General features: G+C 49.0%; 1 protein-coding gene across 22 annotated transcripts in view; it reads left to right on the top strand.

The window, feature by feature from the left end:
• LOC110511365 (nucleoporin SEH1) overlaps positions 1 to 23,942 on the top strand; it is a 114,313-nt gene that overhangs the window by 16,204 nt on the left and 74,167 nt on the right. For 10 of the 22 annotated variants that reach the window (XR_005042083.1, XR_005042082.1, XR_005042084.1 and 7 more), the window contains exons 1-12: positions 5,286 to 5,581; positions 6,045 to 6,264; positions 6,439 to 6,549; positions 7,227 to 7,381; positions 10,554 to 10,615; positions 11,114 to 11,255; positions 14,697 to 14,812; positions 15,281 to 15,370; positions 20,743 to 20,895; positions 21,150 to 21,291; positions 22,546 to 22,838; positions 23,146 to 23,295. Coding sequence is in view for 17 of the 22 variants with exons in the window: in XM_036973255.1 (XP_036829150.1) it covers positions 6,098 to 6,264; positions 6,439 to 6,549; positions 7,227 to 7,381; positions 10,554 to 10,615; positions 11,114 to 11,255; positions 14,697 to 14,812; positions 15,281 to 15,370; positions 20,743 to 20,895; positions 21,150 to 21,291; positions 22,546 to 22,838; positions 23,146 to 23,295 (1,581 nt within the window). In the remaining 5 variants the exon portion in view is untranslated. Of the gene's footprint in view, positions 1 to 1,526; positions 3,370 to 5,207; positions 5,686 to 5,753; positions 5,935 to 6,044; positions 6,265 to 6,438; positions 6,550 to 7,226; positions 7,382 to 10,553; positions 10,616 to 11,113; positions 11,256 to 14,696; positions 14,813 to 15,280; positions 15,371 to 20,742; positions 20,896 to 21,149; positions 21,292 to 22,545; positions 22,839 to 23,145; positions 23,296 to 23,942 lie in introns of those variants that run through there. The other 12 variants (XM_036973262.1, XM_036973261.1, XM_036973259.1 and 9 more) reach the window with 10 other exon arrangements.

Genomic DNA, 23,942 nt, shown 5'->3' with positions numbered 1-23,942 from the left:
GTTAGTTCTGCTGAGTACCTTACCACATAGTCTCCTGTTAGTTCTGCTGAATACCTGACCACATCGTCTCCTGTTAGTTCTGCTGAATACCTTACCACATCGTCTCCTGTTAGTTCTGCTGAATACCTGACCACATCGTCTCCTGTTAGTTCTGCTGAATACCTTACCACATCGTCTCCTGTTAGTTCTGCTGAATACCTGACCACATCGTCTCCTGTTAGTTCTGCTGAATACCTGACCACATCGTCTCCTGTTAGTTCTGCTGAATACCTGACCACATCGTCTCCTGTTAGTTCTGCTGAATACCTGACCACATCGTCTCCTGTTAGTTCTGCTGAATACCTGACCACATCGTCTCCTGTTAGTTCTGCTGAATACCTGACCACATCGTCTCCTGTTAGTTCTGCTGAATACCTGACCACATCGTCTCCTGTTAGTTCTGCTGAATACCTGACCACATCGTCTCCTGTTAGTTCTGCTGAATACCTTACCACATCGTCTCCTGTTAGTTCTGCTGAATACCTTACCACATCGTCTCCTGTTAGTTCTGCTGAATACCTTACCACATTGTCTCCTGTTAGTTTAGCTGAATACCTTACCACATCGTCTCCTGTTAGTTCTGCTGAATACCTTACCACATAGTCTCCTGATGTGTTCATGTGTCTGTGTTCTGCTGAATACAGTATATTCTCTTAGTTCTGCTGAATACTGTGTCTTCTGTTGTGTTAATGTGTCTGTGTTCTGCTGAATACAGTATCTCCTGGTAGTTCTGCTGAATACAGTATCTCCTGGTAGTTCTGCTGAATACAGTATCTCCTGTTAGTTCTGCTGAATACAGTATCTCCTGTTAGTTCTGCTGAATACAGTATCTCCTGTTAGTTCTGCTGAATACAGTATCTCCTGTTAGTTCTGCTGAATACAGTATCTCCTGTTAGTTCTGCTGAATACAGTATATCCTGTTAGTTCTGCTGAATACAGTATCTCCTGTTAGTTCTGCTGAATACAGTATCTCCTGTTAGTTCTGCTGAATACAGTATCTCCTGTTAGTTCTGCTGAATACAGTATCTCCTGTTAGTTCTGCTGAATACAGTATCTCCTGTTAGTTCTGCTGAATACAGTATCTCCTGTTAGTTCTGCTGAATACAGTATCTCCTGTTAGTTCTGCTGTCTTCTGCACCTCCTTACCCTCCCCCTTTTCTGTTCTGTACAGCTGCCGTAGCCTGTTCTGTACAGCTGCCGTAGCCTGTTCTGTACAGCTGCCGTAGCCTGTTCTGTACAGCTGCCGTAGCCTGTTCAGTACAGCTGCCGTAGCCTGTTCAGTACAGCTGCCGTAGCCTGTTCAGTACAGCTGCCGTAGCCAGTTCTGTACAGCTGCCGTAGCCTGTTCTGTACAGCTGCCGTAGCCTGTTCACGTCCCCCCTTTTCCTATTTTAATTCACCTCTCATTTCTCTGTTTTTGTTTATTTCTTTGTATCCCATTGTTGTCTTGTTTCCTGTCTGTTCCCTGTTCCTGTCTGTTGTTTCAGGTATTTCTTCCCCCCTCTGGATGCCCCCAGGGCAGGGTCCAGGTACGGCCACCTGCTGCCCCCCCCCTCTCTGATAGAGCACTCTGATGCCCAGTTCAGCCCCCACAGCCAGCTCCCCCAGTCCCCAATGGCCATCCATGGCCAGCCCCCCCAATCCCCTCTGTCCCTGCACAGACTGTACTCACACTCTAGAGCCCTCAACACCCTGCCTGAACACGACTGACCCTCTAGAGCCCTCAACACCCTGCCTGAACACCACTGACCCTCTAGAGCCCTCAACATCCTGCCTGAACACGGCTGACCCTCTAGAGCCCTCAACACCCTGCCTGAACACTACTGACCCTCTAGAGCCCTCAACACCCTGCCTGAACACGACTGACCCTCTAGAGCCCTCAACACCCTGCCTGAACACCACTGACCCTCTAGAGCCCTCAACACCCTGCCTGAACACCACTGACCCTCTAGAGCCCTCAACACCCTGCCTGAACACCACTGACCCTCTAGAGCCCTCAACACCCTGTCTGAACACCACTGACCCTCTAGAGCCCTCAACACCCTGCCTGAACACCACTGACCCTCTAGAGCCCTCAACACCCTGCCTGAACACTACTGACCCTCTAGACCCCTCAACACCCTGCCTGAACACAGCTGACCCTCTAGAGCCCTCAACACTGACCCTGCCTGAACACGGCTGACCCTCTAGAGCCCTCAACACTGACCCTGCCTGAACACGACTGACCCTCCAGACCCCTCAACACTGACCCTCTAGACCCCTCAACACCCTGCCTGAACACGACTGACCCTCCAGACCCCTCAACACTGACCCTCTAGAGCTATCAACACCCTGCCTGAACACGACTGACCCTCCAGACCCCTCAACACTGACCCTCCAGACCCCTCAACATCCTGCCTGAACACGGCTGACCCTCTAGAGCCGTCAACACCCTGGCTGACCCTCCAAACCCCTCAACAACCTGCCTGAACACCACTGACCCTCCAGACCCCTCAACACCCTGCCTGAATACGGCTGACTGGGAGGGTACTCTTCTTCTTAGTGACTAATCAGAAGAAGACCTTCCCCTCTCCCAGAACAGTTTGGTTGGTGCATAAAACCAGTGAATCTTGATGAGCAAAAATGTAAAATGATTTCTTAGACATTTTGTTTACGATAGTCCCTCCATATGTAAACAGCCCTAGTGCTGACTGACAGTCTGACAGTCTGCCTCCCTGGCAGTCTGCCTCCCTGGCAGTCTGCCTCCCTGGCAGTCGGCCCAGATGTAGTCTCCCAGAGTTGTGAGTGATGATTCTCTAGATATATTTGATCTTGGTTTTTATTTAATTAAAAACCAGCATGCTGGTTTACTACGGTGCCTGTGGTTCAAACTCACATCACTGTGTTGGAATGTGTCTTTACAAGACCGTGGGTGTAATTCATGTGGGTGTAATTCCCGTGGGCGTTATTCCTGTGGGTGTAATTCACGTGCGGGTGTAAATCCTGCGGGTGAAATTTATGTGGGTGCAATTCCAGCGGGTGTAATTTACGCGTGGGTGTAATTCCTGTGTGGGTGTAATTCCTGTGTGTGTTATTCATGTGGGTGTAATTCCTGTGTGGGTGTAATTCCTGTGGGTGTTATTCATGTGGGTGTAATTCCTGTGTGTGTTATTCATATGGGTGTAATTCCTGCGTGTGTTATTCATGTGGGTGTAATTCCTGCGTGTGTTATTCCTGTGTGTGTGTGTGTGTGTGTGTGTTTAATTTCAAGCCTAATGTTGTTGCATTAATGAAATGGGGGCTAGTCGATGCATATGAGAAATTTGAAAGAATAAATGCTCATTGAAATGTCATAACTGCCTATACCATCACCACACTAACATTAAAACCCAACGCTGTTATACAATGTAGCTGTGTATCCCATGCACGTGTGCACTCACAATGTGTCATCCATGACTGACTACCATGTGAATCATCCTTTACACTCACAATGTGTCATCCATGACTGACTACCATGTGAATCAGCCTATACACTCACAATGTGTCATCCATGACTGACTACCATGTGAATCATCCTATACACTCACAATGTGTCATCCATGACTGACTACCATGTGAATCAGCCTATACACTCACAATGTGTCATCCATGACTGACTGCCATGTGAATCATCCTTTACACTCACAATGTGTCATCTATGACTGACTACCATGTGAATCTGCCTTTACAATAATACATAGTGATCCAGAGGCATCACATGGTCTGAGCCTGGATTCTGATCTGAAAGCCCTGGGCACTTTACATTCTAACACTGGGTTTCATGAGAGAAACTATCAGACTGAAGGCCCTGGGCACTTTACATTCTCACACTGGGTTTCATGAGAGAAACTATCAGACTGAGGGCCCTGGGCACTTTACATTCTCACACTGGGTTTCATGAGAGAAACTATCAGACTGAAGGCCCTGGGCACTTTACATTCTCACACTGGGTTTCTCTCATGAAACTATCAGACTGAGGGCCCTGGGCACTTTACATTCTCACACTGGGTTTCATGAGAGAAACTATCAGACTGAGGGCCCTGGGCACTTTACATTCTCACACTGGGTTTCATGAGAGAAACTATCAGACTGAAGGCCCTGGGCACTTTACATTCTCACACTGGGTTTCTCTCATGAAACTATCAGACTGAGGGCCCTGGGCACTTTACATTCTCACACTGGGTTTCTCTCATGAAACTATCAGACTGAGGGCCCTGGGCACTTTACATTCTCACACTGGGTTTCTCTCATGAAACTATCAGACTGAAGGCCCTGGGCACTTTACATTCTCACACTGGGTTTCATGAGAGAAACTATCAGACTGAAGGCCCTGGGCACTTTACATTCTCACACTGGGTTTCATGAGAGAAACTATCAGACTGAAGGCCCTGGGCACTTTACATTCTCACACTGGGTTTCATGAGAGAAACTATCAGACTGAAGGCCCTGGGCACTTTACATTCTCACACTGGGTTTCATGAGAGAAACTATCAGACTGAAGGCCCTGGGCACTTTACATTCTCACACTGGGTTTCATGAGAGAAACTATCAGACTGAAGGCCCTGGGCACTTTACATTCTCACACTGGGTTTCTCTCATGAAACTGTCTTGTCCTTCTCATACTGTACACAAATCACAGCAAGTATCTCTGAAGTCTATAGAAAGATGGGAGTCGGTCAGAATTGGTATGGTGTGTTGTATTTACTGTGCAGCTGTCAACTAGCCAAGTGATGGTTGCAGCTGCTGTGGGGAACATATGATACTCCCGCAAGTTCCTGACCACTCCTTAGACTTAGGATGGATGATATGGTATGGATCCTATTGAATCTGTAACAAGTGCTACTACACATTTTGAATATATATCATATACATTTCATGAGCAAAAATAATATACAATTTAACTATACATGACAACAATTAGTTGATGAGAAGCACTTAAATCCAACGCTATACTTTCAGAATGTAAGGACCATATCTGGTAAGGACATTGATCTGATGTGAGAATATATATATATATATATATATATATATATATATATATATATATATATATTATGTGTGTGAATAGGCCTCTACAATGGAACTAATTATAGTTAAATGACAGGATAACAATCCAATGGTGATACATCCTTTCACACGGTCATAGAGGTTAGTCCAATCAAAACGTCTCTTTCCTGTCTCTGTCCCGCCCATAGTGATGGTCGCTGAGCGCGGGCTTCCTGTGATTGGTCCAACCGAATACAGTGTTTCTCCGAGGCTCCTGCTACGGTTTGTTACCGACAAAATACGTTACACTTTCAACTGGCTATGAAAATAGATAATTCTCTTAACTTTTAGTTAATTGTGTAGCGAAATAATCACTTAAACGTGTTGTTATTTTAGAAACAGTAAGGTTACGGTGTCTTGCGGCTCCTTCTCGTCGGTTTTCTCTGCGGGAGAGAAGAAGCTTCTTCATTTGTTGTGAACATTGTAACGCTGTTTACTTTCGGTATTTTGGGGTTAAGTACTGACCTTAAACTATTCAGTAAGTTAGATAAAAGGTTTATTTGTGTGTACATCCACTTTGGTTAAAGTGTTTGTAGTTAACTATAACTTCACTTGTGTTGACACAGAGGAAAGTTTGTCAAGGTAAGTTTTGTCAGGCCACAACGACAAAAATGACTGGCTACATTGACATTGACTACATTTATCTATATTTGACTACATTTATCTACATTGACTACATGTATCTGGCCATCTAATATTCATCTAGATAGGACAATGTGACAGGATCTTGTTTTACTTTGTGTTGTTGGTTAACTTGTTGCTTGAGTTTGGACCGGAGTGAATTGACTGGGTATTTCCGAGTCTTTGAACATCACAAGGAGGAATCTGCATGTCAGTGTTTGTTTTAACTACGACACACTTTCCACAATGAACTGAGGTGTTGCTCGTCTGACTGACATGTTTATCAGCAATTGTGATGAATGTTTTTTCTCTCCACTCAGTTGATGGTCTGCAGTAGAACCTGAGGTAGCGGGCCTAACCGTAGCCCATCATCATGACCGAGAGTTTCAGCAACATCGAGGATGAGGCATTCCCCAGTTTCCTGTCTAGCTCTGTGGGCAGCAGCCGTGCCACCCTGGGGAACATCACCCTGGCCTCCACCCTGGGGCTGCCCGTAGCTGCCTCCACCGTGGCTAAAATTAGAGCTGGGGCCGACAACAGGTGGGTCAGCAGCACCGCTTAACATCAACAGCAATGTCACTGGAACACAAGGCCCTGCAGAACTATAGGGGTTCTGGCTCAGTACCTTCTAAAGCAGCATTACTGTTATGTAGCTCTGATCAGTGTTCATAATAATCTGACTACTAAAATTGAATCTCACTCCTTTCTCTCCAGAGTAAATGCTGTCCAGGCGTCATATCTGGAGGACGGACGGCTCTCTCTGGCTAACTCTCAGTCCAACAACAAGGAACAGGGACAATTTGCCCTCAGCTTCAAAGATGAGCTGTGAGTATCAGGAGTTTGGTTTAGCAGCCGTGGAAGTCATGTCATGCAGGGCTCTATGCTGGCTTGTTTTCCAAGGAGAACATTGTTCTCCGTAGTTGAAAAATGTAGGAGCACCAGAGAAATGCAGGGTTAAGGCGTACTGCCGTCCCCCAGTGCTTTACCACACGGTGTACTGCCGTTCCCCAGGGCTTTACCTCACGGCGTCCTGCTTTACCCCACGGCGTCCTGCTTTACCGCGCGGCGTCCTGCTTTACCGCACGGCGTCCTGCTTTACCGCACGGCCTCCTGCTTTACCACACGGCCTCCTGCTTTACCGCACGCCGTCCTGCTTTACCGCACGGCGTCCTGCTTTACCGCACAGCGTCCTGCCGTTGCCCAGTGCTTTAGCATGCGGTTTGGGATGTGAATATCCCCCATGTTTGCTTCAGTGAATGATGTTTCTCATATGGATCCCCCCTCTGTCTGTCTGTCTCTCTCTCTCCCTCTGTCTCTCTCTCTCCCTCTGTCTCTCTCTCCCTCTGTCTCTCTCTCCCTCTCTCTCTCTCCCTCTGTCTCTCTCTCCCTCTGTCTCTCTCTCCCTCTGTCTCTCTCTCCCTCTGTTTCTCTCTCCCTCTGTTTCTCTCTCCCTCTGTTTCTCTCCCTCTCTGTCTGTCTCCCTCTCTGTCTCTACCTCTCAGAGATGATGCAGATGACTTCATAGCAGCCCACCGGTTCTCAGACATGCTGGTGAAGGTGAATCTGGACGAGACAGAGCCCAGGACTAGAGCCTCCTCCCTCGGCCCCAACACCCAGACTGAACCTCTCCCTGGAAGACACTCTGACCATGGAGACGGTAACACTGTACCATTTACCTTGGTTTGCGGTTCTGTGTGGCTCAGTTGGTAGAGCATGGTGCATGCAATGCCAGGGTTGTGGGTTCGATTCCAGGGGCCACCCATAAGTCAAATGGTATCCACACGGCACTAAGTGGTTTTGGATTAAAGAGTCTGATAAATAACATTTAGTAGTAGTGGCAGTATTATTAGTAGTAGTGTATTTTTAGTTGTGGCAGTATTATTAGTAGTAGTGTATTTTTAGTTGTGGCAGTATTATTAGTAGTAGTGTATTTTTAGTTGTGGCAGTATTATTAGTAGTAGTGTATTTTTAGTGGTGGTAGTATTATTAGTAGTAGTGTATTTTTAGTGGTGGTAGTATTATTAGTAGTAGTGTATTTTTAGTGGTGGTAGTATTATTAGTAGTAGTGTATTTTTAGTGGTGGTGGTATTATTAGTAGTATTAGTAGTGGTAGTATTATTAGTAGTATTAGTAGTGGTAGTATTATTAGTAGCAGTGGCGGTAGTAGTAGTTGTGGCAGTATTATTAGTAGTGGTGGTAGTATTATTAGTAGTGGTGGTAGTATTATTATTAGTGGTAGTATTAGTAGTGGTGGTAGTATTAGTAGTAGTGGCAGTATTAGTAGTGGTGGTAGTATTAGTAGTGGTGGTAGTATTATTATTAGTAGTATTAGTAGTGGTGGTGGTATTATTAGTAGTATTAGTAGTGGTAGTATTATTATTAGCAGTGGTGGTAGTATTATTATTAGTGGTAGTATTAGTAGTGGTGGTAGTATTAGTAGTAGTGGTAGTATTAGTAGTGGTGGTAGTATTATTATTAGTGGTAGTATTAGTAGTGGTGGTATTATTATTATTAGTGGTAGTATTAGTAGTGGTGGTAATATTATTATTAGTGGTAGTATTAGTAGTGGTGGTAGTATTAGTAGTGGTGGTAGTATTATTATTAGTGGTAGTATTAGTAGTGGTGGTGTTGGTGGTAGTATTAGTATTATTATTAGTAGTGGTAGTATTATTATTAGCAGTGGTGGTAGTAGTGGCAGTATTGGTGGTAGTATTATTATTAGTGGTAGTGGTGGTAGTATTATTATTATTATTAGTGGTAGTATTAGTAGTGGTGGTGGTGGTATTATTATTAGTAGTATTAGTAGTGGTAGTATTATTATTAGCAGTGGTGGTAGTAGTGGCAGTATTGGTGGTAGTATTATTATTTGTGGTAGTATTAGTAGTGGTGGTAGTATTATTATTGGTGGTAGTATTAGTAGTGGTGGTGGTAGTATTAGTATTATTATTAGTAGTATTAGTAGTGGTAGTATTATTATTAGCTGTGGTGGTAGTAGTGGCAGTATTATTATTATTATTATTATTATTATTTTTATTATTAGTATTAGTGGTAGTATTAGTAGTGGTGGTAGTAGTGGCAGTATTATTATTTTTATTATTATTATTATTATTAGTGGTAGTATTAGTAGTGGTGGTAGTATTATTATTCGTGGTGGTAGTATTAGTAGTGGTGGTGGTATTATTATTATTAGTAGTAGTATTGGTAGTGGTAGTATTATTATTATTAGGAGTGGTGGTAGTAGTGGCAGTATTGGTGGTAGTATTATTAGTAGTGGTAGTATTAGTAGTGGTGGTAGTATTAGTAGTGGTAGTATTATTATTAGTGGTAGTATTAGTAGTGGTGGTGGTAGTGGTAGTATTAGTATTATTATTAGTAGTATTAGTAGTGGTAGTAGTATTATTAGCTGTGGTGGTAGTAGTGGCAGTATTATTATTATTATTATTTTTATTATTAGTATTAGTGGTAGTATTAGTAGTGGTGGTAGTAGTGGCAGTATTATTATTATTATTATTATTATTATTATTATTATTAGTAGTAGTAGTAGTGGTAGTATTAGTAGTGGTGGTAGTATTATTATTAGTGGTAGTATTAGTAGTGGTAGTATTAGTAGTGGTGGTAGTATTATTATTAGTGGTAGTATTAGTAGTGGTGGTAGTATTATTATTAGTGGTAGTATTAGTAGTGGTGGTAGTATTATTATTAGTGGTAGTATTAGTAGTGGTGGTAGTATTAGTAGTGGTGGTAGTATTATTATTAGTGGTAGTATTAGTAGTGGTGGTAGTATTATTATTAGTGGTAGTATTAGTAGTGGTGGTAGTATTATTAGTATTAGTCTTATTAGTTGTATTTATTTTTTATTTTACCTTTATTTAAGTAGGCAAGTCAGTTAAGAACAAATTCTTATATTCAATGACGGCCTAGGAACAGTGGGTTAACTGCCTGTTCAGGGGGCAGAACGACAGAGTTGTACCTTGTCAACTCGGGGACTTTAACTTGCAACCTTCCCAATGCTCTAACCACTAGGCTTCCCTGCCCCCCCCCATGGTGGTGGTGGTAGTAGTATTATTAGTAGTGGTGGTAGTGGTAGTAGTATTATTAGTAGTGGTGGTAGTATTATTAGTAGTGGTGATAGTATTATTAGTAGTGGTGATAGTATTATTAGTAGTGGTAGTTTTATTATTGAGAGGTAAACCTGATGTACCACGTGATCTTGATTAACTCTGTCCTTCATTAGTTGATAGATCAGTGATGTCCATCAGGCTGGTCTCCGTCCTTCACTAGTTGATAGATCATTATGTCCATCAGGCTGGTCTCCGTCCTTCACTAGTTGATAGATCAGTGATGTCCATCAGGCTGGTCTCCGTCCTTCACTAGTTGATAGATCATTATGTCCATCAGGCTGGTCTCTGTCCTTCACTAGTTGATAGATCAGTGATGTCCATCAGGCTGGTCTCCGTCCTTCACTAGTTGATAGATCAGTGATGTCCATCAGGCTGGTCTCCGTCCTTCACTAGTTGATAGATCATTATGTCCATCAGGCTGGTCTCCGTCCTTCACTAGTTGATAGATCAGTGATGTCCATCAGGCTGGTCTCCGTCCTTCACTAGTTGATAGATCATTATGTCCATCAGGCTGGTCTCCGTCCTTCACTAGTTGATAGATCAGTGATGTCCATCAGGCTGGTCTCCGTCCTTCACTAGTTGATAGATCAGTGATGTCCATCAGGCTGGTCTCCGTCCTTCACTAGTTGATATATCATTATGTCCATCAGGCTGGTGTGCTATGTTGGCTAACAAACCAACTAACTGAATTTCTCATCTCCCTATCAGATCTCTCTACGGGGCGGCTGGCCTTCACCAACCTGGTTAATAGGGACTTTATGGATCTAAAGGTATCACACTCTCTCAATGTTGTCTCATGTGCTTTTAGAGTGGTCTCCTTGCCCCTGTCCAGACCTTTAGGGTCCAGTATGGGTGGTAGCCTCCCCTTTAGGGTCCAGTATGGGTGCTAGCCGCCACTTTAGGGTCCAGTATGGGTGCTAGCCGCCCCTTTAGGGTCCAGTATGGGTGCTAGCCGCCCCTTTAGGGTCCAGTATGGGTGCTAGCCGCCACTTTAGGGTCCAGTATGGGTGCTAGCCGCCCCTTTAGGGTCCAGTATGGGTGCTAGCCGCCCCTTTAGGGTCCAGTATGGGTGGTAGCCTCCTCTCCTTCCCCCTGTCCAGACCTTTAGGGTCCAGTATGGGTGCTAGCCGCCCCTTTAGGGTCCAGTATGGGTGGTAGCCTCCCCTTTAGGGTCCAGTATGGGTGGTAGCCTCCCCTTTAGGGTCCAGTATGGGTGGTAGCCTCACATGATACCAGAATGTAGTTGTAATTCTGTCTCTGTGATCCAGGTCCGATCCCTCCCAGGCACCGTGGACGACCAGAGTCTGGCCAGTGACGGAGCCGACAGCGACCGCTTCAGTGGGAGTGTCTCCAGCTTCCTGGCCAATGAGAAGCTCATGTCTGTGGACAGCATGAACAGTGATGTCACAGGTGAGGCCCCACCCCTTTCATAGCACAGCATGAGGCTTATTCAGGAAGATGCAACGTTACTGACCATTCACATAGAACTGGATAGGGTAGAACAGACATGGGGGGGGGGTTTGTTGTCAAAAGGAATAGGAAATTGGGCCAGCTCTATGCATTTCATTTCTATCTACAACGTTGTGAACGTTCACCTTTCTGAACACTTCTCTGGTGGGGGTTATAGCTGTGTGTTGTCTGAACACCTCTCCTCTCTGGTGGGGGTTATAGCTGTGTGTTGTCTGAACTCCTCTCCTCTCTGGTGGGGGTTATAGCTGTGTGTTGTGTCTGAACTCCTCTCTGGTGGGGGTTATAGCTGTGTGTTGTCTGAACACCTCTCCTCTCTGGTGGGGATTATAGCTGTGTATTGTGTCTGAACACCTCTCCTCTCTGGTGGGGGTTATAGCTGTGTGTTGTGTCTGAACACCTCTCCTCTCTGGTGGGGGTTATAGCTGTGTGTTGTCTGAACTCCTCTCCTCTCTGGTGGGGGTTATAGCTGTGTGTTGTCTGAACTCCTCTCCTCTCTGGTGGGGGTTATAGCTGTGTGTTGTGTCTGAACTCCTCTCCTCTCTGGTGGGGGTTATAGCTGTGTGTTGTGTCTGAACTCCTCTCCTCTCTGGTGGGGGTTATAGCTGTGTGTTGTGTCTGAACTCCTCTCCTCTCTGGTGGGGGTTATAGCTGTGTGTTGTGTCTGAACACCTCTCCTCTCTGGTGGGGGTTATAGCTGTGTGTTGTGTCTGAACTCCTCTCTGGTGGGGGTTATAGCTGTGTATTGTGTCTGAACACCTCTCCTCTCTGGTGGGGGTTATAGCTGTGTGTTGTCTGAACACCTCTCTGGTGGGGGTTATAGCTGTGTGTTGTGTCTGAACACCTCTCCTCTCTGGTGGGGGTTATAGCTGTGTGTTGTGTCTGAACTCCTCTCCTCTCTGGTGGGGGTTATAGCTGTGTGTTGTCTGAACACCTCTCCTCTCTGGTGGGGGTTATAGCTGTGTATTGTGTCTGAACACCTATCCTCTCTGGTGGGGGTTATAGCTGTGTGTTGTGTCTGAACACCTCTACTCTCTGGTGGGGGTTATAGCTGTGTGTTGTCTGAACACCTCTCCTCTCTGGTGGGGGTTATAGCTGTGTATTGTGTCTGAACACCTCTCCTCTCTGGTGGGGGTTATAGCTGTGTATTGTGTCTGAACACCTCTCCTCTCTGGTGGGGGTTATAGCTGTGTGTTGTGTCTGAACACCTCTCCTCTCTGGTGGGGGTTATAGCTGTGTATTGTGTCTGAACACCTATCCTCTCTGGTGGGGGTTATAGCTGTGTGTTGTGTCTGAACACCTCTCCTCTCTGGTGGGGGTTATAGCTGTGTGTTGTGTCTGAACTCCTCTCTGGTGGGGGTTATAGCTGTGTGTTGTGTCTGAACTCCTCTCCTCTCTGGTGGGGGTTATAGCTGTGTGTTGTGTCTGAACTCCTCTCTGGTGGGGGTTATAGCTGTGTGTTGTGTCTGAACACTTCTCTGGTCGGGGTTATAGCTGTGTGTTGTGTCTGAACTCCTCTCCTCTCTGGTGGGGGTTATAGCTGTGTGTTGTGTCTGAACACCTCTCCTCTCTGGTGGGGGTTATAGCTGTGTGTTGTGTCTGAACACCTCTCTGGTGGGGGTTATAGCTGTGTATTGTGTCTGAACACCTCTCCTCTCTGGTGGGGGTTATAGCTGTGTGTTGTGTCTGAACACCTCTCCTCTCTGGTGGGGGTTATAGCTGTGTGTTGTGTCTGAACACCTCTCTTCTCTGGTGGGGGTTATAGCTGTGTATTGTGTCTGAACTCCTCTCTGGTGGGGGTTATAGCTGTGTGTTGTGTCTGAACACCTCTACTCTCTGGTGGGGGTTATAGCTGTGTGTTGTCTGAACACCTCTCTGGTGGGGGTTATAGCTGTGTGTTGTGTCTGAACACCTCTACTCTCTGGTGGGGGTTATAGCTGTGTGTTGTGTCTGAACACCTCTCCTCTCTGGTGGGGGTTATAGCTGTGTGTTGTGTCTGAACTCCTCTCTGGTGGGGGTTATAGCTGTGTGTTGTGTCTGAACACTTCTCTGGTCGGGGTTATAGCTGTGTGTTGTGTCTGAACTCCTCTCCTCTCTGGTGGGGGTTATAGCTGTGTGTTGTGTCTGAACACCTCTCCTCTCTGGTGGGGGTTATAGCTGTGTATTGTGTCTGAACACCTCTCCTCTCTGGTGGGGGTTATAGCTGTGTATTGTGTCTGAACACCTCTCTGGTGGGGGTTATAGCTGTGTGTTGTGTCTGAACACCTCTCCTCTCTGGTGGGGGTTATAGCTGTGTGTTGTGTCTGAACACCTCTCTGGTGGGGGTTATAGCTGTGTGTTGTGTCTGAACACCTCTCCTCTCTGTTGGGGGTTATAGCTGTGTGTTGTGTCTGAACACCTCTCCTCTCTGGTGGGGGTTATAGCTGTGTGTTGTGTCTGAACACCTCTCTGGTGGGGGTTATAGCTGTGTGTTGTGTCTGAACTCCTCTCCTCTCTGGTGGGGGTTATAGCTGTGTGTTTTGTCTGAACTCCTCTCCTCTCTGGTGGGGGTTATAGCTGTGTGTTGTGTCTGAACTCCTCTCCTCTCTGGTGGGGGTTATAGCTGTGTGTTGTGTCTGAACACCTCTCCTCTCTGGTGGGGGTTATAGCTGTGTGTTGTGTCTGAACACCTCTCCTCTCTGGTGGGGGTTATAGCTGTGTGTTGTGTCTGAACACCTCTCCTCTCTGGTGGGGGTTATAGCTGTGTGTTGTGTCTGAACTCCTCTCTGGTGGGGGTTATAGCTGTGTGTTGTGTCTGAACACCTCTCCTCTCTGGTGGGGGTTATAGCTGTGTATTGTGTCTGAACTCCTCTCTGGTGGGGGTTATAGCTGTGTATTGTGTCTGAACTCCTCTCTGGTGGGGGTTATAGCTGTGTATTGTGTCTGAACTCCTCTCTGGTGGGGGTTATAGCTGTGTGTTGTGTCTGAACACCTCTCCTCTCTGGTGGGGGTTATAGCTGTGTGTTGTCTGAACACCTCTACTCTCTGGTGGGGGTTATAGCTGTGTATTGTGTCTGAACTCCTCTCTGGTGGGGGTTATAGCTGTGTATTGTGTCTGAACTCCTCTCTGGTGGGGGTTATAGCTGTGTGTTGTGTCTGAACACCTCTCTGGTGGGGGTTATAGCTGTGTGTTGTGTCTGAACACCTCTCTGGTGGGGGTTATAGCTGTGTATTGTGTCTGAACACCTCTCTGGTGGGGGTTATAGCTGTGTATTGTGTCTGAACACCTCTCTGGTGGGGGTTATAGCTGTGTATTGTGTCTGAACACCTCTCTGGTGGGGGTTATAGCTGTGTGTTGTGTTTGTCGTTCTATTGATTATTGATCTTTGCCTGTTTGATCCCCAGATGACGATGTCGACGTGAACGACCTGCAGGATGAAGATCTGGACCTGTACTTAAACCAGCTGGTGAACCCTGCCATGCAGAGAGGACGGGTGGAGGGACAGGAGATACCTGATGCTGTAAGGCAACCTCTCTCTCTTCCTGCTTTCTAATCCTCTCTCTCTTCCTGCTTTCTAATCCTCTCTCTCTTCATGCTTTCTAATCCTCTCTCTCTTCCTGCTTTCTAATCCTCTCTCTCTTCATGCTTTCTAATCCTCTCTCTCTTCCTGCTTTCTAATCCTCTCTCTCTCTTCCTGCTTTCTAATCCTCTCTCTCTTCCTGCTTTCTAATCCTCTCTCTCTTCCTGCTTTCTAATCCTCTCTCTCTTCCTGCTTTCTAATCCTCTCTCTCTTCCTGCTTTCTAATCCTCTCTCTCTTCCTGCTTTCTAATCCTCTCTCTCTTCCTGCTTTCTAATCCTCTCTCTCTTCCTGCTTTCTAATCCTCTCTCTCTTCCTGCTTTCTAATCCTCTCTCGTCTCGATACATCTATTATTTATTTTTGTATTTGTCTGTTTCTTCATTAATAATAATATTATATTGATTTTCAGAACCAGCCAGCCAACCAAGACTATTCATCTCAGCCCGGTTCTACAGAACCACAGAAGAACAGATACCAGTTCCTGGATGACTATGATCAGGTGGATACAACTCCTCCATGACACTATTACTTTACAGACGGACAGGCAGTCAGGCGGGCGGGCAGGCGGGCAGTCGGACAGGCGGGCAGTCGGGCAGTCGGACAGGCGGGCAGACTGTGTCTCCCATTTAGCATCGACTAATCAGCCAGTTACAGACTTATTTTCAGCCGGTAACGTTTTCCACCTCATATTAACTGAGATACTTTTTATAAAAGTTTCAATTCGCTTGTCCGTCAAGCCCTCTCCCGTTAGAATGAACAATTAGAATCTTCTAGAGATCTGTCGATAGGACAGGCGCCTGACGCATTGTGTCCCTCGTCCAGTTTGTGTGCGCCGTTGTGGGTTGCGGTCTCATTTCTTTCCATGTCATTTCCACGTCTCATGTAATGTGGTAACGATGAGTTGGAACCTCTTAGCGTCATTATAGGTTTTATTGGCACATGAGGTGTGGAGTATAGTAGGCTATTTACTGTGCTGCGATTGACAGCTGAGTTGACAGTGTTGACTAGGTGTGCTGTGACTGACAGCTGGTTAAATGTCCACTGTGCCACATCTGGACAAGTAAACCAAAGGACTGTCAGGTTTATTTTCCTGGGATGTCGGGGCTTGTCAGACAAGACCAAAGTCACTCACTTTATCCTCACTGTCAGTCAGTCTAGCTTCCCGAATCGCATCGCTGACAGAGCCGTTCATTTGGTTTCTCTAAAGTAAAACATGGTGGTGTACCACAGGGCAGCTCTCTAGGCCCTCTACTCTTGTCCAAAGTCACTCACTTTATCCTCACTGTCAGTCAGTCTAGCTTCCCGAATCGCATCGCTGACAGAGCTGTTCATTTTGGCTTTTTTTTTGCGATTATCTGCAGATAAATGATAACATTTGATGTAGATGGTGAATCATCACTGCAGGACAGTAGGTAGTGGAGAGCCTTATTCTGGTCCCTATATGGAGAGCCTTATTCTGGTCCCTATGTGGAGAGCCTTATTCTGGTCCCTATGTGGAGAGCCTTATTCTGGTCCCTATGCGGAGAGCCTTATTCTGGTCCCTATATGGAGAGCCTTATTCTGGTCCCTATGTGGAGAGCCTTATTCTGGTCCCTATATGGAGAGCCTTATTCTGGTCCCTATATGGAGAGCCTTATTCTGGTCCCTATATGGAGAGCCTTATTCTGGTCCCTATGTGGAGAGCCTTATTCTGGTCCCTATGTGGAGAGCCTTATTCTGGTCCCTATATGGAGAGCCTTATTCTGGTCCCTATATGGAGAGCTTTATTCTGGTCCCTATATGGAGAGCCTTATTCTGGTCCCTATATGATCATTAGGGCCCTCACGGAATCCAGGCACCAAAACAGAATTCAACAATGAGTTGACCTTAGTACGGAATTAACTAAATGTATTGAAAATGTTTTAATTAGTCCACGTATCATTTTTGATTTATTGGGATCCCCCGTTAGCCGACAGACACTAGCTGGTCTTAGAGGTCTGACACACAACGACAGACGTGACAGACAAAATCATTTACTATTTACATACATGTAAAAACATTAACATGTAGCGTGTGCTCATCCGTCAGCTACATGTCAGTACATACAACATGTATGTCACATGGAGGAGAGGTGTCGTCCCGTATGTCGTCGAGTTATTTGTTTTTGTGACACCAGGTTTGCTGTTCACTTGCGATATAAGATGGGAGTTCCATGCACTCATGGCTCTGTATAATACTGTATGTTTCCTTGAATTTGTTCTGGACCTGGGGGGACTGTGAAAAGACCCCTGGTGGCATGTCTGCTGGGGGGACTGTGAAAAGACCCCTGGTGGCATGTCTGCTGGGGGGACTGTGAAAAGACCCCTGGTGGCATGTCTGCTGGGGGACCCCTGGTGGCATGTCTGCTGGGGGGACTGTGAAAAGACCCCTGGTGGCATGTCTGCTGGGGGGACTGTGAAAAGACCCCTGGTGGCATGTCTGCTGGGGGGGACTGTGAAAAGACCCCTGGTGGCATGTCTGCTGGGGGACCCCTGGTGGCATGTCTGCTGGGGGGACTGTGAAAAGACCCCTGGTGGCATGTCTGCTGGGGGGACTGTGAAAAGACCCCTGGTGGCATGTCTGCTGGGGGGACTGTGAAAAGACCCCTGGTGGCATGTCTGCTGGGGGGACTGTGAAAAGACCCCTGGTGGCATGTCTGCTGGGGGGACTGTGAAAAGACCCCTGGTGGCATGTCTGCTGGGGGGACTGTGAAAAGACCCCTGGTGGCATGTCTGCTGGGGGGTATGTGTGTTTGTCAGATCTGTGTGTAAGTTGACTATGCTAACAATTTGGAATTTTCAACACATTAATGCTTATTATAAAAACAAGAAGTGAACGTCACTTTCCTCAACTCTTAGCCAGGAGTACCAGTTTATTACTGGCCACCCATTCCAAAACAGATTGTAGCTTTTGGTTAAGGGTTTCAGTGACTTCATTAGCTGCATTTATGGTTGAATCATCAGCCTGCTTTGTTTAATGCCAGTGGCAGGTCATTGGTAAAAATAGACAAGAGTAGAGGGCCTAGAGAGCTGCCCTGTGGTACACCACCCTGTTTTACTTTAGAGAAGCTTCCATTAAAGAATGCCATATTGTGGATTCAGAGCTGGGGTTGAAAAGTGAAAACACAAGTTTCCCCCACCAACAGGTTATGGTCAATATCAAAGAAGATGGATTAAATGTTAGTTTTAATGTTCTTAATCCTGATCATATTTTCAAAACAACTAACAATACACTGAATTCATGTTTAGTCATTTCAATTGTAAAGTAATGTCTTTCTGCACCATAACATAAATGCTTCCAATCTGGGAGGTGAACTCGATAAAGTATTGAATAATTTAGTGTTTTGGATGGAATCAAGGCGGGGCCTGGTTGGCTCCGTCTCTGGCTCGGGCGGGGCCTGGTTGGCTCTGGCTCGGGCGGGGCCTGGTTGGCTCTGGCTCGGGCGGGGCCTGGTTGGAACCTCGGGGCCTGGTTGGAACCCAACCCGCCTTGTTGGCACCGGCTCGGGCGGGGCCTGGTTGGCACCGGCTCGGGCGGGGCCTGGTTGGCTCCGGCTGGTTGGCTCGGGCGGGGCCTGGTTGGCTCCGGCTCGGGCGGGGCCTGGTTGGCTCCGGCTCGGGCGGGGCCTGGTTGGCTCCGGCTCGGGCGGGGCCTGGTTGGCTCCGGCTCGGGCGGGGCCTGGTTGGAACCCAACCCGCCTGGTTGGCACCGGCTCGGGCGGGGCCTGGTTGGCTCGGGCGGGGCCTGGTTGGAACCCAACCCGCCTGGTTGGCACCGGCTCGGGCGGGGCCTGGTTGGCTCGGGCGGGGCCTGGTTGGAACCCAACCCGCCTGGTTGGCACCGGCTCGGGCGGGGCCTGGTTGGCTCGGGCTCGGGCGGGGCCTGGTTGGCTCGGGCTCGGGCGGGGCCTGGTTGGCTCGGGCTCGGGCGGGGCCTGGTTGGCTCGGGCTCGGGCGGGGCCTGGTTGGCTCCGGCTCGGGCGGGGCCTGGTTGGCTCCGGCTCGGGCGGGGCCTGGTTGGCTCCGGCTCGGGCGGGGCCTGGTTGGCTCCGGCTCGGGCGGGGCCTGGTTGGAACCCAACCCGCCTGGTTGGCACCGGCTCGGCGGGGCCTGGTTGGCTCCGGCTCCTGGTTGGCTCGGGCTCGGGCGGGGCCTGGTTGGCTCCGGCTCGGGCGGGGCCTGGTTGGCTCGGGCTCGGGCGGGGCCTGGTTGGCTCGGGCTCGGGCGGGGCCTGGTTGGCTCCGGCTCGGGCGGGGCCTGGTTGGCTCCGGCTCGGGCGGGGCCTGGTTGGCTCCGGCTCGGGCGGGGCCTGGTTGGCTCCGGCTCGGGCGGGGACTGGTTGGCTCCGTCTCCGGGCGGGGACTGGTTGGCTCCGTCTCCGGGCGGGGACTGGTTGGCTCCGTCTCCGGGCGGGGACTGGTTGGCTCCGTCTCCGGGCGGGGACTGGTTGGCTCCGTCTCCGGGCGGGGACTGGTTGGCTCCGTCTCCGGGCGGGGACTGGTTGGCTCCGTCTCCGGGCGGGGACTGGTTGGCTCCGTCTCCGGGCGGGGACTGGTTGGCTCCGTCTCGGGCGGGGACTGGTTGGCTCCGTCTCGGGCGGGGACTGGTTGGCTCCGTCTCGGGCGGGGACTGGTTGGCTCCGTCTCGGGCGGGGACTGGTTGGCTCCGTCTCGGGCGGGGACTGGTTGGCTCCGTCTCGGGCGGGGACTGGTTGGCTCCGTCTCGGGCGGGGACTGGTTGGCTCCGTCTCGGGCGGGGACTGGTTGGCTCCGTCTCGGGCGGGGACTGGTTGGCTCCGTCTCGGGCGGGGACTGGTTGGCTCCGTCTCGGGCGGGGACTGGTTGGCTCCGTCTCGGGCGGGGACTGGTTGGCTCCGTCTCGGGCGGGGACTGGTTGGCTCCGTCTCGGGCGGGGACTGGTTGGCTCCGTCTCGGGCGGGGACAGGTTGGCTCCGTCTCGGGCGGGGACTGGTTGGCTCCGTCTCGGGCGGGGACTGGTTGGCTCCGTCTCGGGCGGGGACTGGTTGGCTCCGTCTCGGGCGGGGACTGGTTGGCTCCGTCTCGGGCGGGGACTGGTTGGCTCCGTCTCGGGCGGGGACTGGTTGGCTCCGTCTCGGGCGGGGACTGGTTGGCTCCGTCTCGGGCGGGGACTGGTTGGCTCCGTCTCGGGCGGGGACTGGTTGGCTCCGTCTCGGGCGGGGACTGGTTGGCTCCGTCTCGGGCGGGGACTGGTTGGCTCCGTCTCGGGCGGGGACTGGTTGGCTCCGTCTCGGGCGGGGACTGGTTGGCTCCGTCTCCGGCGGGGACTGGTTGGCTCCGTCTCCGGGCGGGGCCTGGTTGGCTCCGTCTCCGGGCGGGGCCTGGTTGGCTATTTCTATGTAGTGGAAAACACTGGTATATTGAACCGTTTTTTATGGAGACTAAGAGCAGCTCTGTCAGCCTATGGAGACTAAGAGCAGCTCTGTCAGCCTATGGAGACTAAGAGCAGCTCTGTCAGCCTATGGAGACTAAGAGCAGCTCTGTCAGCCTATGGAGACTAAGAGCAGCTCTGTCAGCCTATGGAGACTAAGAGCAGTTCTGTCAGCCTATGGAGACTAAGAGCAGCTCTGTCATACACTTGTCCAGCCTATGGAGACTAAGAGCAGCTCTGTCAGCCTATGGAGACTAAGAGCAGCTCTGTCATACACTTGTCCAGCCTATGGAGACTAAGAGCAGCTCTGTCATACACTTGTCAGCCTATGGATCTTGTTCACAACTAGTATTCTTTATTCATCTTCCTGTACAAACTAAACAGTATATTAGTATTCTATTTCAGCCTGGTTTCACTAAGATTGGATTGTTTGTCCTGTCATGAGGGTTTCCAGATGCCTGACGTACGGCTCGCTGCTACAGGGATGGACTCGTGTCCCGGCAGTGATGAGGAGGACACTGAGGATGAGCTGGAGGCAGCTAGAAGACACACTTCTACCAGACACAGACTCCTGCTGTCCAGCACCTCCCGACAGCTGGTATGATAATGTCTCTGTCCCTGTCTGTCTGTTTCTCTATCTCACTGCTTCTGGTTGACCTTTGTGGTTTTCAGTAGAAAACACAAAGCTGAACAATGTTACAAACAGAATGTACGAATCATTTTCAACCAAATCAGTATTTGATAAGTTGATGTAGCGTTTGGTTTTCAAAATGTTTTCTTCCAAATAGTCCTACTGAACACAGCCCTGTTTTAGCCTGTCAGACCAGAGGTCATTATGTCTGTCTGGGTTAGGTGGGGGAGAGCTACCGTCCCAGCTTCAGACCTGGGCTGGAGGGAGGCAGCTCTGACGAAGAAGTTTACTCTGGTCGTAACCCTCTACCTGGGTTAGAACACAGATACTCTGCAGAGGGCCAAGTCATCAACACTGTAACAGGTAACATACTCTGAAAAAAATAATGTGTTGGTCCCGTGTTTCATGAGCTGAAATAAAAGATCCCAGAAATGTTCCATACGCACAATAAGCTTATTTCTCTCTAATTCTGTGCACAAATTTGTTTACATCTCTGTTAGTAAGCATTTTATCCTTTGCCAAGATAATCCATCCACCTGACAGGTGTGGCATATCAACAAGCTGATTAAACATCTTGCTCATTACACAGGTGCACCTTGTGCTGGGGACAATAAAAGGCCACTCTAAAATGTGCAGTTTTCTCACCCAACACAATGCCACAGATCTCTCAAATTTTGAGGAAGGTTACAATTGGCATGCTGACTGCAGAAATCTACACGAGCTGTTCCCGGATAATTGAAAGTTAATTTCTCTATCATAAGCGGCATCTAATGCCATTTTAGAGAATTTGACTGTTCGTCCAACTTGCCTCATAACCTCAGACAGCGTGTATGGCGTTGTGTGGGCGAGCGGTTTGCTGATGTCAACGTTGTGAACAGAGTGCCCCATGGTGGGGTTATGGTATGGGCAGGCATAAACTACGGACAACAAACACCAATTGCATTTTATCGATGGCAATTTGAATGCACAGAGATACCGTGATGAGATCCCGAGGTCCGTTGTCGTGCCATTCATCCTCCTCCATCACCTCATGTTTCAGCATAATGTCACAAGGATCTGTACATAGTTCCTGGAAGCTGAAAATGTCCCAGTTATTCCATGGTGTGGATACTCACCAGACATGTCACCCATTGTTGTTTGGGATGCTCTGTATCGACGTGTACGACAGCGTGTTCCAGTTCCCGCCAAAATATCCACCGACTTCGCACAGCCGTTGAAGAATGAATGGGACAATGTTCCACAGGCCACGGTCAGCAGCCTGGTCGGTCAGCAGCCTGGTCGGTCAGCAGCCTGGTCGGTCAGCAGCCTGGTCGGTCAGCAGCCTGGTCGGTCAGCAGCCTGATCGGTCAGCAGCCTGGTCGGTCAGCAGCCTGATCAGCCTGGTCGGTCAGCAGCCTGATCGACTCTATGTGAAGGAGATGTCTCGCTGCATGAGGTGGTCCCACCAGATACTGACTGGTTTCCTGGTCCACGCCCCTACCTTTTCTATTTTTAAGGTGTCTGAACAACAGATTAGACAGATTAGGGCCTAATTAATTGATATAAGTTGACTGATTTCCTTATGAACGTGCCGACCTCTGAGTGGATGTTGGTAACCGGCCATCTGTCCTTCGCCAGGAGGAGGAGGAGACGGAAGCAGTGGGAGTGAGGAGGGAGGGAACGATGGCGTGTCCACTCTACCCTCCTCCTCCTCGGCCCAGACCACCTACGATGTGCTGCGGGGGCTGGGGATCCTGGGGGCCAGCGTGCCAGGAGAGAATGCCCAGGACCCTCACTCTCTACTGGGGCTGAGCCGGGGCAGCCTGATGGGGGACCGTGTGGGGCCGGTGGGGACTGGAGAGACCAGCGCTGGGCCCCAGAGGATGTCCCCTGTCAACTGGAGTATGGCCTTAGACAGACAGGAGGCGCTGGTGAGTCTTCTGTTGGCCTTTTTCCATTACAACACCAGTGTGGACCTAGACTGTGTACATGGCAGGAGTTGTACCTAAGAGGCCAGGAGTTCCTCCAGGTCAGGTCACGCTGTCAGGAAAAACTCCTGGCCGCCCACTACCCCGTGTTCTGTGCTATTTACCGCCAGTGATACGGTCACCGGCAGTGATACGGTCACCGGCAGTGATACGGTCACCTGAACTGATATTGTTACATACAACAGACACTTGGATAATCTTGTCCCCTCCATTAATGTGTGTGTGTGTGTGGGGGGGTTTGGTTCTGCAGGATGCCATGGACAGTATAGAGTCTACGGTGGCAGGGGAGGGTCAAGGTGTCTTGGATTCTATATATCTGAGGACTGGTGCTGGACACTGGAGACCCCAGGACATGACCTCTCACCTCCAGACCACACAGAGCAGCTTCCACCTCTCTCAGGTACACTGACAAACCATTACATGTAGCACATGCTGCCCCTCGCGGTTAACCAATACATTTAGGACATGCTGCCCCTCGCGGTTAACCAATACATGTAGGACATGCTGCCCCTCGGGGTTAAAGGACATGCTGCCCCTCGGGGTTAAACATTACATTTAGGACATGCTGCCCCTTGGGGTTAACCAATACATTTAGGACATGCTGCCCCTCAAGGTTAACCAATACATTTAGGACATGCTGCCCCTCGGGGTTAAACATTACATTTAGGACATGCTGCCCCTTGGGGTTAACCAATACATTTAGGACATGCTGCCCCTCGCGGTTAACCAATACATTTAGGACATGCTGCCCCTCGCGGTTAACCAATACATGTAGGACATGCTGCCCCTCGGGGTTAAAGGACATGCTGCCCCTCGGGGTTAACCAATACATTTAGGACATGCTGCCCCTCGAGGTTAACCAATACATTTAGGACATGCTGCCCCTCGGGTCAACCAATACATTTAGGACATGCTGCCCCTCGGGGTTAAAGGACATGCTGCCCCTTGGGGTTAACCAATAAATTTAGGACATGCTGCCCCTCGAGGTTAACCAATACATTTAGGACATGCTGCCCCTCGGGTCAACCAATACATTTAGGACATGCT

Source organism: Oncorhynchus mykiss, unplaced genomic scaffold (genome assembly GCF_013265735.2).
Source record: "Oncorhynchus mykiss isolate Arlee unplaced genomic scaffold, USDA_OmykA_1.1 un_scaffold_226, whole genome shotgun sequence".
NCBI classification, from domain to species: domain Eukaryota; kingdom Metazoa; phylum Chordata; class Actinopteri; order Salmoniformes; family Salmonidae; genus Oncorhynchus; species Oncorhynchus mykiss.
The sequence above is the reverse complement of the archived record's forward strand: the minus strand, read 5'-3'. Positions and strand labels throughout refer to the sequence as shown.